We start from the raw sequence: 15,115 nt of genomic DNA, 5'->3' as shown, positions 1-15,115 counted from the left end.
ACTGTATATATATGTTTACACATATAATAAATAAATATATATATATATATATTACAGAAAATTGTGGAACAACAAAAAGGCTCAAATAAACAGCCCTCCACCTCCCCCTCAGCAATTCATGTTTCAGAGGCTAATTAGCATGCTAAGAAACACGACTGAAGAGAACAAAACTTCCTTGAGTCTAACCTCAGCTGTGAGTTAAATTGGAAAGACAGAAATATGACAGTCCCATTAGCCCATTACATTATAATATATAAGGTGATTATTTCAAACAGTGACATTATTCAACTTGTGAGCACTAAAATGAGAAAGGGAGATCAGTGTAAGTTGAAGGGAAATCAGAGATATGAAATTAAGGAATAGATGGTAAAAGGATTGTCATGGTTTTTCCCATCTGATCATAATTGTCCTGATTTTCATTTTTCATCTCTCATTTCTCCTTTCTCGTTCTCTATTTGACCATGACAATCCTTAGATGTAAAGCTCCTGTTTTTAAACTTTGTCATGAGAAATAAACACACTTATTTATGCTACGCAACCAACTGGACACCTCTAGAGGATAAAAATAAGTATCCCGGTTATATAGAGATAGGACCCCTTCATCCACTATCAAAGCTTTTCTTTCCTACAAACAAACAGGGCCGAGATTTACCAAATAGGGCCAAGATTTACCCTGGTGAACTTCTGGATCCCTTTAGGAAGATTAGACAAGGACAAAAATTCCAGTAAATGGAACAATTACCAGTACAACACTCACCATCTTGAATTCTTGATAGAACCTAAAAGACTTGCATACTAAAATCTCACAGCAGACAAGTATCATTGAACTCGCATAATTTGCTACCATCTTCACCTAGACCTCCTCTACTTAAATCAATCTTCTACTATACACATCCTTACACTACTAGCAAACCCTCCCAGATCGGCCTCAAAATTGAACCAATACAACGCAGCAGCATCAAAAGAAACGCGCCAAACTGTTTGACTATGTTATCAAATTGAGGAAACTCTAAGGAGCAACTAGTTAACAAGAAAGTAAACGGATTTGGAAGGTCACTTACGATCTCGGCTAATCTGGCGAAAGGTCTTGTGATCTCCGCTGTGGGAGGAGTCCGAGTCGGATATCGACATGGCCCGATTCGCCTGCGTTCGCCTCCTCCCCTGTTTGAGATCTATCTCCGGATTATTTTATTCTCCTCTTCCTCTCTCTTCGCTCTTCCTCCTCCTTCTCGTCTTTCCCAAATGTCTGAACGAGGGAGGAGAATAGAAGATGATGCGAACCAAGGCGGTGGTTGACCGGAGAAGGAGTCTAAACACGCTTGCCTCGGTTTTGACTAGGAGGAGGAGAGAAGGGATACAGAGAAGCGAAGAATGTCCCGTGAGAAGGCTTGGGAAGGTGAGAGGAACCAAGGGGCGAAAGGAACTCGAAAATTGGTATTGCCGTCACCGGTGCACGAAATGACAAGAATACCCCTTCACTTTTCTAACCGACGGGACTGGGGATGCAATCGGTCCTTGGGTAAGACTTAAATTCCGATGGATTTTAAAACTTATAACTCAGTCCTGTCCTATTTTGGTTTCTTCTTGCAAGAAAAGATTTGTCCCAATTTAGTTTTCTCTTGCAAGTCCAAGAGTATTCTCTTTCGCTTTTATTGTTTTTTCAAGTTTGTTCCTTCTACTACCGCTCGATTGTCTTATTAAGCGTTTAATACGGTTCAGCTTAGGGTTAGTTTATAGTTTGTTTGTAAAGAAATAAAGGTTTCAATAGTTGACAATATCATTCTCAAAATAAGGCATTCGAACGACCTTCCAAACATTCGAGAGCAAATTTTTGAGCAAAAAGGGGTTTAAGGCGTTCAAACGCCCGACGGCAAAGTTTTCCATGTCTAGGTATTTTTTTAAGTGTTTTTGCTTATGTCGGGCAGTCAGACTCGAGCATGTTTAATTTGATTATCAAATCTAGTTAAGCCAAATAGCCACTTATAAATAAATGTGGTGCACACTTTGTTAGTCATGTTGGAATTATTGAGTTGTCTTCTGTCTTTCAATCTTCTTTCTCATTCTTTCTTTCCACCTTGGCCGACCACCCTAGGTTGTTAATGTACCTTCCCCTCCGACTTATCCACACTACCTGCCCCTAGGTGACGACCTACCTTCTCTCATTCTCTCTCTTACCATATTACTGATCTTCCCTGATCCATCCATAACACCACCACCCTATCCCGCAACTCCGGCCACCCTATCCACCATCCATTATGATAAATTTGTTCTTCATCCCAAATTTATCAATTCTCCAAAATTATTTGTCGTCCGACCATTGAACCCAAAGAATCTCATTAACCTTGAAGATTCATAATAAATCAAGCTTTGGCCTTGGAGATCGAATCTCACATCTAAGGTTATTGTTGGATTTGCACAAATTGTGGAAGTAAGTAGACACTTTCGGATCATCAACCGGAGGGATGTCTATCAATGGTATCAGAGTTGATTGACATTGGACCATCATTAATGGCTAACATAATGATTGTGGCTGTGATAAGGCTCTGATACCAAATTGATAGGCTCTGATACTAAATTGATAGGATCTGATACTAAATTGATATGCTCAATAACAGACGGAAGACATTGTAGTTTTATTTGCTTTCTTAAGCTGATTCGCTGACTAAATTGATATGCTCTAATACTAATTTGATAGGCTTTGATACCAAATTGATAAGATCTGAGCCAAAGATAGGCTATGCTAAGATTTCTTCAAGATCTGAATTTATTATAGAAATCAGTCCGCACAACCATGGAAAAATATTCGTCAAATATTCTCTAGTAGTTAGAAAATTACGAAACCAATTGGGTTGGATCCGTAACTTCATCATTTATGCCCTTCGTAGATTCAAATTATAGCAGGGACGAAAATATGAAATAACGTGAGTGATGGTGGTGGTGATGGGTGGAGTGGATGTTAGAGTTATGGATGGGTATGGAGATGAGGGTGGATTGTGAAAGTGTTTAAGAGAAGTAGACGAGGGAAACGAAGTGGTCGAGATCCCAAAGAAGAGGGGTGACTCAACATACGAGGGAGATTAGAAGCAAGGAGAAACCTTGCCAACGGTAGAGGTGGAAGGATGGTGAAGAGGGAGGAGGGAGGAGTCTAGAGAGAAGATAAGAGGCAAGAAATCAAGAATTCAATAGCATAATAAAGTTAGTTGCCATCCACATATTTATAGAGGCTAGCCAACAAGTCCTAAAAAATATAAAACCCTAATTCTAGAGGATTATCATCGATCATGTTCAAACGCGCCTGATCGCATTCGAACGCACTCAAAAAAGCCCTTTATCTAGATTTGCAAACGCGACACAAGCGTTCGAACGCGGGCGTTCAAACTTGCCCGACCGCGTTCTCTGTATTTGCGAACCTGATGCAGGTGTTCACAAGAGCGTTCGAACGCGACTCCACCTGCGTTCGAACGCGACCTACAGGAATTTTATTTTAATGAAAATACAAGTGCCAATCAAGACATCCGACAACTGGCTCGGTCAATCACAGCAAATACAAGTGCATTAGTGTACTCGAGGGGACCTACTACATATCAATGGCTGAGAGCTCCCCTCTGGCCCTCTGCTGACATGAAAGGAAGAGTCATAGACTGGCTATTTGAACCCTTACACCTGCATAGGTGGAGGAGCGAAGGGAAAAATCTTATATTTCAAAGCGATGAGTGTGAATAAAGCATTTACAAGTGTGATGTTGATAGATGAGCAAAAAGATTCAGAAGAGGAATATGTTGAGGAAGAGGTTGCTAAGGATTCTGTTGAGGAGAAATAAAAAGAGTACGAAAGAGGTGGTTGTGCAAGTCGAAATCTCGATGCACACTCAATCCAGAACCGTTCCATGAAAGACACTTTTGATAGACGAATTGGTCAAAAAGTAATGCATGCACATTCTTATACATTTTGGGAGAACTCATAACTTATTGGATGAACGCTTGATGAGAAAAATTGGCTTGGAAGCATAACCGGCCATCAGTTTTGATGTGGTGATTGGCAATGGCACAAAGTTGAAGGTGAACAGCTTGTGTCGTCGGGTGATTATTTGTGTTCAAGGCCAACGAGATGGTGGTGGACTTGTACCCTCTTGATCTGCATGGTGCTGACTTTGTCTTAGGTACTCCGTGACTACAAAGCCTAGGAGCGATAACATTTGATTTCAGCAACATGTGGATAAATTTTCGACAAAATGGCAAGGTGGTGATATTTGATGGGGTGAAGATGCAACTAAGCTCCACTTTGCAACCAATGATGGGGCTGCCTCAACTGAGGGAAATGGCATATCTTCTCTAGATGTCCCTAGTAGTACCTGGGCCTCCTCTAAGCTCAAGTAAACCCCAAGAATTAGTTCGATTACTAACTAAATTTTTTGATTTGTTCGAAGAGTTGAATGGACTGCAGCCACATAAAACTTAAAATAATCGGATAGAAATTATGCCAAGGGTTAAGTGAAATATCCAAACCTCCAAATACACGTTTAAACCGTGTGGGTAAATCCCCCCACGCGGTGCATCACATAACCTGTCAGTACAATAATTTCACAAGACACACAACAGCACAAATTCACCACAATTAAACTCAACCATAAGAGTCCGGATACAAATTCCACAGGCCACAACAAGCCTTCCAAATATACATCCAAAATACAATACTAAAGTCCAAAATACATCATCAATCAATATGCTTCCAAATATACATCCAAAATACAATACTAAAGTCCAAAATACATCATCAATCAATATGCTTCCAAATATACATCCAAAATATACCTAATAGACATATAGAAAAAGAAAGACAGCTACTCCTCACTACTTGCACATGCGTCCCCTAACTTTAAAATAATGCCACAAAGAGGTGGTGAGCTTACAGCTCAGCGAGTAGGATCCATACCATCTAAAATAATGAAATCGTATGTGTATATACATTGTATGCCTATATTTGTTAGCAATAACAATATGCTTGTTGAGATGGCTTAACATGAGTTACTAAATCAATGCAATCGATAAGAATTATCAGTCACTATCCTAGAACATGCTAGTTCCTAACGTATCAAGATAATTCCACACAGATATAAATCTTAATACAATCTCTTATTTGTACATATCTCAATCATAATGTTTACATGTTATGTATAGCAATAAAAAAGTAGTTTAGTCATCTCATGCCTACCAAAGCATTAATCATACTTATCATCACTCACCGAGCTATTCACCACACAGGGTAAGTACTCTAAAAAAATAATCATCCATCACATAACCATCCATCATCTCATATATCGAGGGGGGATATATATATATATCTAGCGGTAATGCCACCTACACGTGTATGGCGACACTACAAGTGACCAGTTGTTTGTGGCCATCAGACTAAAGACCCTGATCGTAAGCCCATATCTCACTCTCTCTAAATCATCACCGCCCTCAGCGGGAGAATCGGGAGCCCTCGGCTTATCAATAGACGCCCTAACCCTACGTCGTCGGGTACCGCTAGAGTTATATTCCCGCCTCACAATTATGTTCTTCTATCATCGTAATCTAATCCTAACTATACAGTATAACTACATGAATGCCACACAGGCTCCCGACCTCAGGTGTAGGCTGCTAATAGTATAGTCATATAAAATAGACTCTACCCGACTACTAATGATAGGTGGAAGTGGTGCAGTATTTATGAGTGTATAAAGCATATCATAGTCATCATGATCGTTACATTCTATATTCATAACAGATATATATATATATGCAAGGGTATGTCATACATGATACATGTACATGTAGAGCATCATCACACTAATGTTTATGCTACATTAACATTCTCATAATATCATGATGAGCAAATTATTAATAACTACATATGTAACGACATAACATGATATACTAAATGCATGTATTAATAACGACACTTCCTAGAGTGTCATGACAGGTATAATAACTGTAACTATATTATTCTAGATTTGTATAACTCTACTCGCCTGGGGGGTCTCCATAGTATGTTAAATCTCGTCAGCTAGCCAGCTCCGGAGGGGTCAGGCTAATTAAATATGGAAATAGATAAACGGGATTAGGGTCGAAATGGCTCAAAATGGGCTAGGCTAGAGGTAATGGGTTAGGCTCAAACCCAACCCAATAGGCAAGAGGGCCTTAGTTGTTTGGGGGCCCAACCACAGCCCACCAAGGTTGGATTAGTGGGCTGTAGTCTACAGCCCACCCAACATTTGGGTTAGTGGGCTGCAGCTTGTAGCCCACCCAAAAACAAGCTCAGGTGGGCTGTGGCCTGTAGCCCACCCGAGACCAAGTCTAGGTGGGCTGTGGCCTACAGCCCACCCGAGACTAAGTTGGTGGGCTGCGACCTATAGCCCACCCACACTCATCTCCCCCCATCTCCTTCGAGGGAGGGAGACAGAAGGGGCGAGAAGCGAAGGCTCAGCACTGCTGGTGGTCCACGTCGCCGGCAGCCCGCCCTCAGGTCAGAGCCTCACGACCTTCGTCGGGGAAGAAAGGGAAGAAACGTAAGGGGAGGAAAAGAGGAGGGCGCGACTCGGCTCGACGGGCGTAACCAACGCCACGGAGGAGCCACCGCCCGTCCTCCCCGCCTACAGGGGAGCGAGAGAAGCTCGCCCCGCGGCGGGGGTGGCCGATGAGGCGGCGAGGCGAGCTCCATGGCCGACAGCCATGGAGGTCCTTCCTCCCAACCCAAAGGCTCAAAGCTCATCCAGGAAGCCCCTTCCCCGGAGCTCTCGGACCGAAGGCCGGATGCGGGGGCGTCGGCCGTCGAGGATGATGGCGAGATGGGGGGGGGGGGGGAAATTAACTATTGAATTTTAACGAGGTTGAGGCTTACCGCGACCGTGCGCTCGGCTTCGTCGACTCCGGCGTCGGCAACCCACGAGAGAGGGAGAGAGGTAGTGAGGTGGAGGAGAAGAATGGGGGGGGGGTTGGGATGGCTGCGGTGAGGGGAAGGAGATAAGGGAGATGGGGAAGGTGGCGTGCACGACAAGGGAAGGGGAAGAAGGAGAAAAGAGGATGGGAGGGTGGCAGGCACCTATGACGCATGCGCTCGGTGCGTGCGTCATGGGAATTTTTTTTTTTTTTTGTGTAAATTGGGGTGTTACATTAAGCCTACAAATGTGCCACCATATCACTACCCAAACGTTCAAAACGAAGAGAATATGAAGTTAGTAGTGGAGATGCTAGAACAAGGAATAATCCAACCAAGCTGCAACACCTATTCATCGCCAATTTTGCTTGTACACAAGAAAGATAGTTTAGTTTGTGGCATTTTTGCGTTGACTACGACGAACTAAACTCCATAACCATCAAAGATCAGTGCCCAATGACTAGTGATTGAGGAGCTACTAGATAAGTTGGCAAGAGCCTCCTATTTTAGCAAGTTGGATCTTCGAGCTGAATATCACTAAATCCGAGTTCATCCAGATGACGTGTACAAGATGGCCTTCTTAACTCATGATGACCATTATGAGTTCTAGGTCATGCACTTCGGTGTAGAGCATTTGGAACATCTTAGTGAGTTGCTGAAATTATTGGTGGACAATTAGCTGAGGGTGAAGATGTTTAAATTTTTATGATGTGAGTGAAAGATGGAACATTTGGGGCATGTAATCTTAGCTAAAGGTGTAGAGATTGATCCAAGCAAGGTGAAGAGCATAATTGAGTGATCAGTTCCAAGGATTGCGTGCGAATTGTGCGAGTTCCTTGGCTTGACCGGTTACTGCATAATTTTATGTCTAGGTATGAAAAAATTGCAGCCTTTCTTACAATCCTCTTGAAGAAGGATTTATTTGTGTGGAGCTATAAGGCTTAGATGATAATTGAAGAATTGAAGGCTATTATGATTATATGATATAACTCGGTTCATATTGGCTCCACTGACATAAGGTTCATTGGGATGAGCCTATTAATTTTTATTTGAAGAAATAATATGATTTTTATCGAGGGGCATTTAAATGCAGCGACCGCATTCGAACGGGCCATGCGAACGCCTACACGCGTTTACAAAAATAGAGAACTGTAATTTCATATTCAAACGTGATCGGGCACGTTCGAACGTATTGCGGCAAAAATTATTGGTTTGTTAGGGTTTTGATGGGTTCTTATACTAATTGATAGGCTTTGATACCAAATTGATGGGTTACGGTACCAAAAGATCGGCTACAGAATGATTCATTCAAGATCTAGATATGTAGTACAGGAATTAATCTGCGCAATCGTGGAAAAATATTCATCAAATATTCTCTGATAGTCATAAAATTACGAAATATTCTCTAATCTACAAATTTTGTATTTATGCCCTTCACAGATTCGAATTGCAACTATGACGAAAATACAGAATAACATGGGTGATTGTGATGGTGACGGGCGGAGTGGATGTTAGGGTTATATATGGATATGGAGATGAAGGTGGATGGTGGATGTGATTAAATGATATAGACGAAGGGAACAAAGTGGTCGAGATCTCAAAGAAGACGGGTAACTCGATCGATGAGAGAGGTTAGAAGTTAGGAGAAATCTTGCCAATAGTAGAGGTGGAAGGTTGCTAAAGAGGGAGCAAGGAGAGAGTCTAGAGAGAAGATAGGAGTCAAGAAAACAATAATCTAATAGCAATATGAATTTGGCTGCCATCCACATACTTATAGATTCTAGCCAACAAGTCCTAATAACAATAAGTAACCCTAATTCTAGAGGATTTTTGTAGAACGCGTTCGAACGCGCCCGATCGCATTCGAACGCACAAAAGACGTTCTATGTATGTTCAAACATGACGTAGGCATTTAAACGCGAACGTTAGAACTCGCCCGACCGCTTCGAACACACATTATGCGTTCTCTGTATTTGCGGACCTAATGCAGGCATTCGCAAGGGCGTTCAAACGTGACCTACAGAAATTTTATTTTAATTAAAATAAATAATTAATGTAAGAAGAAAAGATCCTAACTAAGTGTATCAACCCATCACGCTTCCCCCACCTTGCTCTCAAGGTGAAAAGTCAAGAAAACGCTCTAAGATATCAGTCTCTAACTCATATGTCGCCTTATCGGATGGCTTGCCAAGCCACTCAACTAAAATCTCTATCTCTAATCTGGTACCATATCATCGTCGGCGACTAGCAAGTACACAAACTAGCTCTACGATCTCTATCTCCTCCAATGGCTCCGGTAGAACTGATCTAACGATCTCATGATCTCCAATGCGCTCTCTCAACAATGAAACATGAAAGACAGGATGCACTCTCGACCCCTTCGGCAGCTTCAAACGATATGCAACTGGACCAATACGCTCTAACACTCGAAACAGACCAAAGTATCGATGTGCTAACTTTTGATTACGCATCGGACGCAAGGTCACCTGTCGATACGATTGCACCCTTACAAACACCCAACAGCCAATGTCGAACTCCTGCTCCCTATGGCTGTGATCATAAACTTGCTTCATGTAGTTTTGAGCAAGTTTAAGATGAGCACGCAACCTCCTCAATGTGGCATTTTTATCCATCAAAGCTAAGTCAACCTCCGTCCGATTTGCAGATGTCACTAGATCATAAGCGCGTAATGTCGAAGCCGTGCGTCCATACACCACCTCAAATGGAGTCATGCCAATGCTACTATGGTAGGTGGTGTTATAAGACCACTCTGCCCACGGTAAGAACTCCAACCATCGTCTCGGCATATCTCCAATGGAGTCAATGTCTCGATTAACCACCTCGGTTTGGCCGTCCGTCTATGGATGGTAGGCCGAACTGAAGTTCAATCGAGTCCCCTGCAATCTAAAAAATTCTATCCAAAAGTCGCTCATAAACACACGATCATGATCCGAGATAGTGTGCGTGGCATGCCATGTAACCGAGCAACATCTCTAACAAATATTTTAGCCACTATCTTGGCTGAAACGGATGTGACAATGCCGAAAAATATACATACTTGCTAATCTCTCAACCACCACAAAGATAACGGAATAACCACGTACCAGTGGAAGACCCTCTATGAAGTCCATAGAAATGTCCTCCCAAATATGGTCCGGTATAGGTAAAGGCTATAGTAATTCGGCCGGTTACAATGTGGTTATTTTAGCCCTTTGACAGACTTCGCAAGCACGGACAAAACTCCTCACATCCCGCCTCAATCCTGGCCACGTGCAACTCTGAGATATCCTCCTATAAGTCCTCAAGATACCCTCATGACCATCCTCTAGAGTTTGGTGGAAGTACTCCAATAATTTCTGCCGCAATCCATCAGTTGCGGGCACCCGAATGCATCCGCGGTCTAGCAGCAACCCGCCTCGGTTCTCCAACTCTGGATGGCGCTCCAGATCATCCAACACCTCCTGCAACAATTGTAAAATATCTAGGTCAGATGTACATGCATACCTCAGCTCGTCAAGGAAGGAAAAAGTATGAGAAGAATAGGCTGCAAGCTCGGCGCTATCAAATTAGCACGATAGTGCATCCGTCGCTCTATTTTCTATTTCCTTCTTGTATTGGATTTTATAATTATACCCCAACAATTTTATGATCCATCTTTGCTATGCTGGACTATGTATGCGCTGTCCCACAAAGTATGAAAGGCTTAATCGGTTTGGATAATAAATCATCTACCGATCAAATAAGGCCTCCACTTTGATGGGTTCTTGTACCAACTAATAAACTCTCATACTAAATTGATGGGTTATGGTACCAAAAGATCGGCTACGAAATGATTTCTTCAATATTTGAATATAGTAGAGGAATTAATCCATGCAATAGTGAAAAAATATTTATCAAATATTCTTCGGTAGTTAGAAAATTACGAAACGATATGGATTAGATTTGCAACTTTTTGATCTACAACTTTTGTATTTATTTCCTTCACAGATTCAAATTGTAACTGGGATGAAAACATGATATAACGTGGGTGATGGTGGTGGTGACGAGTGGAGTGGATGTTAGGGTTATGGATGGGTATGGAGATGAAGGTGGATGGTGGATGTGATTAAGGGATATAGATGAAGGCAACGAAGTGGTCGAGATCCCAAAAGAGAGGGGTGACTCGATAGATGAGAGAGGTTAGAAGTTAGGAGAAACCTTGCCAATGCTAGAGGTGGAAGGTTGGTGAAGAGGAGGAGGGAGAGGGTCTAGAGAAAAGATAAGAGGCAAGAAATTAATAATCCAATAGCAATATGAATTTGATTGCCATCCACATATTCATAGATGCTAGCCAACAAGTCTTAATAATCATAAGTAACCTTAATTAGAGGATTCTCGCCGATCGCGTTCGAACGTGCCCGATCGTGTTCGAACGTGCTCGATCGCGTTCGAACGCACAGAAGACATTCTCTGTATGTTCGAATGCGATGCAGGCGTTCGAACTCGCCCTATCACATTCGAACGCACATTATGCGTTCTCTGTATTTACGGACCTGATGCAGGCGTTCGTGGGTTCGCAAGGGCGTTCGAATGTGACGCAATTACATTCGAACGCGACTTATATAAATTTTATTTTAATTAAAATAAACAACTAATGTAATAAGAAAAGATCCTAACTAAGTGTATCAAGTTTTTAACTTAGTTAATGATCTCTACAATGAGCCTCTATAAATATGTGGAGGAAACCTTTATTTGAGTTTATCTGATAATTGAAAATGTTATTGTGCATTTATCTCCTTTCTTCTTGCTCTAGCTATTGGTGCCCTCTCCCACCTCTTTCCTTCCACCTCTTTCCTTCCACCATCCAAGTCTTTGGTCAACTTCATCTAACTTCTAATCCCTACTTCTACAATAATTTCTCCCCATTCACACCAAGGAATTAACCTAGCACCTATTTAGTCATTGAAGGGCTATCAAGCTAAGGTTTATCTGACCTTCAACTACTAATCGATTGATATCTCAAAATCTAGCCATCCAAATCGTGCGAACTTAGATTCTTTGGGAACCTCTTTTTAAGGGCGACAATATATCCAAAATTTAAGAAGATCTAACGGTTAGATTATCCACAGCTTCCTTCAAAAGTCATATCCTTAATCTAGTCCAGAACCGTTACGGATCGAATCAAGGTAGTTCGTAACACTATAGCACCGATTTGGCACTATCGGATTTAACTAAGGGTTTTATTGTCGAATGCGATGCTTCAGAGGATTATAGGCATTGTTCTAATGCAACGGGGGCAGACCTATAGCCTTCTTCAGCAAACATTGTTTGGAAGATTGCAGCAACTCTCAACTTACGAAAGAAAGATGTTGACAATATTGCACATCATGACCAAATAAATGCCATATTTGATCAAACATCATTTCATAATTTGCACCAACCAAAGGAGTTTTCCATATCTAAGGGATAGTGGAGACACAAATTAGCTCAACAGCGGTGGATGACAAAACTCTTGGGGTTCTATGAGTTATAATATAAAAAAGTGTCAGAGAATCGAGCAACGGATGCCTTATCACGCTAACTAATCAAGCAGAGTTTGTGTGTAATAACCGAACTCTGCCATGTGACTCATGAGGCTTACCCCTCCCTGTGAGCATCATGTGAGGATTTAGGAGTTTAACAACACGCCACCAAGAATGAAGAGACCGAAAAATTAGATTGAAGTAGAAAAGAGGCCTACAAGCCACAACAAATCTATCCAAATAAAATAGAAAGAGTAAGAACCTCATAAGAGTACATGCTCAAAGTAAGATACAACAAGAGAACATAAGTCCCTTAAACATAAGTACAAAATAAAGTATGAAAGAAAACAACCTATTACCATATGAGATATATTGTGACCAAGCATTCCACTAGGGTACAGTCAATCTACATCTAGTATTAGCATGGAATGAGCCTAACGCTTAGTAAGTGACACTATCACTAGTTAAGCATGATAATAATATAGCCAGCATAGAAAGATAGTGGCATGTGTAACTATGCAACTAAAGACAATGTAAACTAAAACATACAAGTCAGGAAATGAGCTAGCATGGTCTAACAAGACTATAGCTATTTAATTCGATGCGTATATATGGCATGTCTTCCACGCAAGCCTTGGCCACCAACCCCTATTTAACAATTATAGTGGTCCTCAAGGGAGGGTCAATAGAATTGTCTGCTCGTCACCCGATGAATAGCATGATTGGTTGTCCACCATCCCTAGTCGTAAGCCAATCACATAAGTCAATATTGTATATTGATATGACCATTTGAGCCCGCGGCTCCATATCATCGCACCATAATATTATAAATCAGATTTGAAATGATCTAGATGTAAGAAAATTGTGAAAATTTATATGGAGTTAGAGGTGACGGATCTAATGAATTTGGTTTCATGAGAATTCAATGTCTGGATGAAAAGTTATAAATGAAACTATAAATGGAGGTCGAAATAGGGCAGAATAGTAAATATCCAATGTTGCAATCATCGTTGAAAGGTGATGGACGACCAAGGATGGTGGTGGACGGCCGTAAAATAGGGTGGCTACTAGTGGAGGAAGGTGGCTAGGGTTTGGAAGATTGAAATGATTCTACAGCTATGATATACTCCTAAAAAGATAAAGATGATCTAACGACTACGGTAAAAGATAAGAACAAAAATATTAACTTGGCTAAACTTAGATTCTTTCAATCATAATTATCAATACATGTCTACTCCTATATATAGGAGTAAAAATTTCTAGTGGATCGAATCCACATGTGAATTATCCAATTTATGTGAAATTCAAACAATAAGATAAAGCTAACTAATTAACTTGACTCGACTTAAACCATGTGGTTAGATCATAACAATCTACCACACTTTCGACACCTTGTCATTAAGATGACTAGTCTCTCACGTCCTTGTACTCGTACAACTTGTCATGATAATTAGTAGATTCAGGTTCATCTTCCTCGAGTCCGCCTAGGAACATGATGTGGGATGGCTGGTGCTTGCATTTATGACCGGAGGTAAATCAGTTTTCACAGTAAAAATACAAGCTTTTTCTTCAACGCTCTTCCAAGTTATTGGGTACAAAGTGGTGCGAGATCATTTGTCGATTAGGCTGAGTCGGGGCAAATGCCATCTTTAGTGGGCTGTAGGCTTGGGTCGTCTTTCTTCTCTCCTCCGTGTGGATTTGGTTCAGCTGATCCAACTTAGACTCCATCAGAATAGTTAAGGAGAAGGCCTCGTCAGAAATAGTGGGCTCAAAACCTCGACCTTAGCCTAAATGCCCGGCCTGAGCCTACTAATGAAGGTACTCTTTAGGGTCGAGTCGACCCAATTAGTGACCCGGTTGCAAATCTGCTTGAACTCCTCTGGATAAGCTCAAACTATTGTTGACTAAGCCAGCTTAGTCAACATGGCCTGAAAGTCCTTGTACTAGGTCGGACCAAACCGAGCATAAACGCATCCACAAAGTCCTGCCAAGACTCGAATGATCGAGTCCGCTCAACCAATTGGTACCACCTAATCGCCACGCCCTCTAAGTGGAATGAGGCTAGCTAGACCTTTTGGTAGTCGGGCGAGCCATGGTACGTGAAAAACTGCTCTGCTAGATAGGTCCAATCTAGCGGGTCCCCTCTAGAGAATTTTGAGAAATCAAGCTTGACGGTCCAATCTTGCATCCTAAAATGTGGCCTATCATCGTAGGCCAAGTGACCTTGCTATCGAGGCTAGTAATGTGGGACATGTCTGGCTTATGTCACCTATCGCCCGCATGCGGGTTTGGCTCAATCTGATGGCGTAGGCTCAATAGATCATTCCACCATTCATCCTTGGGCTCATCCTTGCGCTTGGGGTTATGTTCATGGGTTCCAAACTAGTTTGTACGAGGTGGTTGAACCAGTTCCCAAAAACTTAGCCCGCCTCAGAATTCGTGCACTTTATCACCTTCATGTGCTAGACCTAAACCTAGGGCTAAAATTGAATTTCAGCCTAGGGGTGCCACCATAGAACTATGTAGCCTCGGTAGTGGCTGGCTAGTGTAGGTGGCCGGTGGTAGTCACCATCTAGCAAGTCCACGCAGCAGTGGAACGACCGCGAGTGATGGTGGAAACCAAATATTGAGCTCAGGCTAAAGTGGCTGCAACGGCATCCATGGCGTGTCGCCAGTAGGTCCCCCGACCTCCAACG

General features: G+C 42.0%; 1 protein-coding gene across 2 annotated transcripts in view; it reads right to left on the bottom strand.

Annotated features, from left to right (window-relative positions):
* Positions 1–1,499, bottom strand: part of LOC140783928 (SNARE-interacting protein KEULE-like) — a 31,492-nt gene extending 29,993 nt beyond the window's left edge. For both annotated transcript variants that reach the window (XM_073131070.1, XM_073131071.1), the window contains exon 1: positions 1,062–1,499. In XM_073131070.1, the coding sequence (XP_072987171.1) occupies positions 1,062–1,131 (70 nt within the window). In that variant the 5' untranslated portion in view covers positions 1,132–1,499. The remainder of the gene's footprint in view (positions 1–1,061) is intronic.
* Positions 1,500–15,115: the final 13,616 nt, after the last annotated feature.

This window comes from Typha latifolia, chromosome 3 (genome assembly GCF_019914945.1).
Source record: "Typha latifolia isolate L0001 chromosome 3, TyphaL0001v2, whole genome shotgun sequence".
Classification (NCBI taxonomy): domain Eukaryota; kingdom Viridiplantae; phylum Streptophyta; class Magnoliopsida; order Poales; family Typhaceae; genus Typha; species Typha latifolia.
The sequence above is the reverse complement of the archived record's forward strand: the minus strand, read 5'-3'. Positions and strand labels throughout refer to the sequence as shown.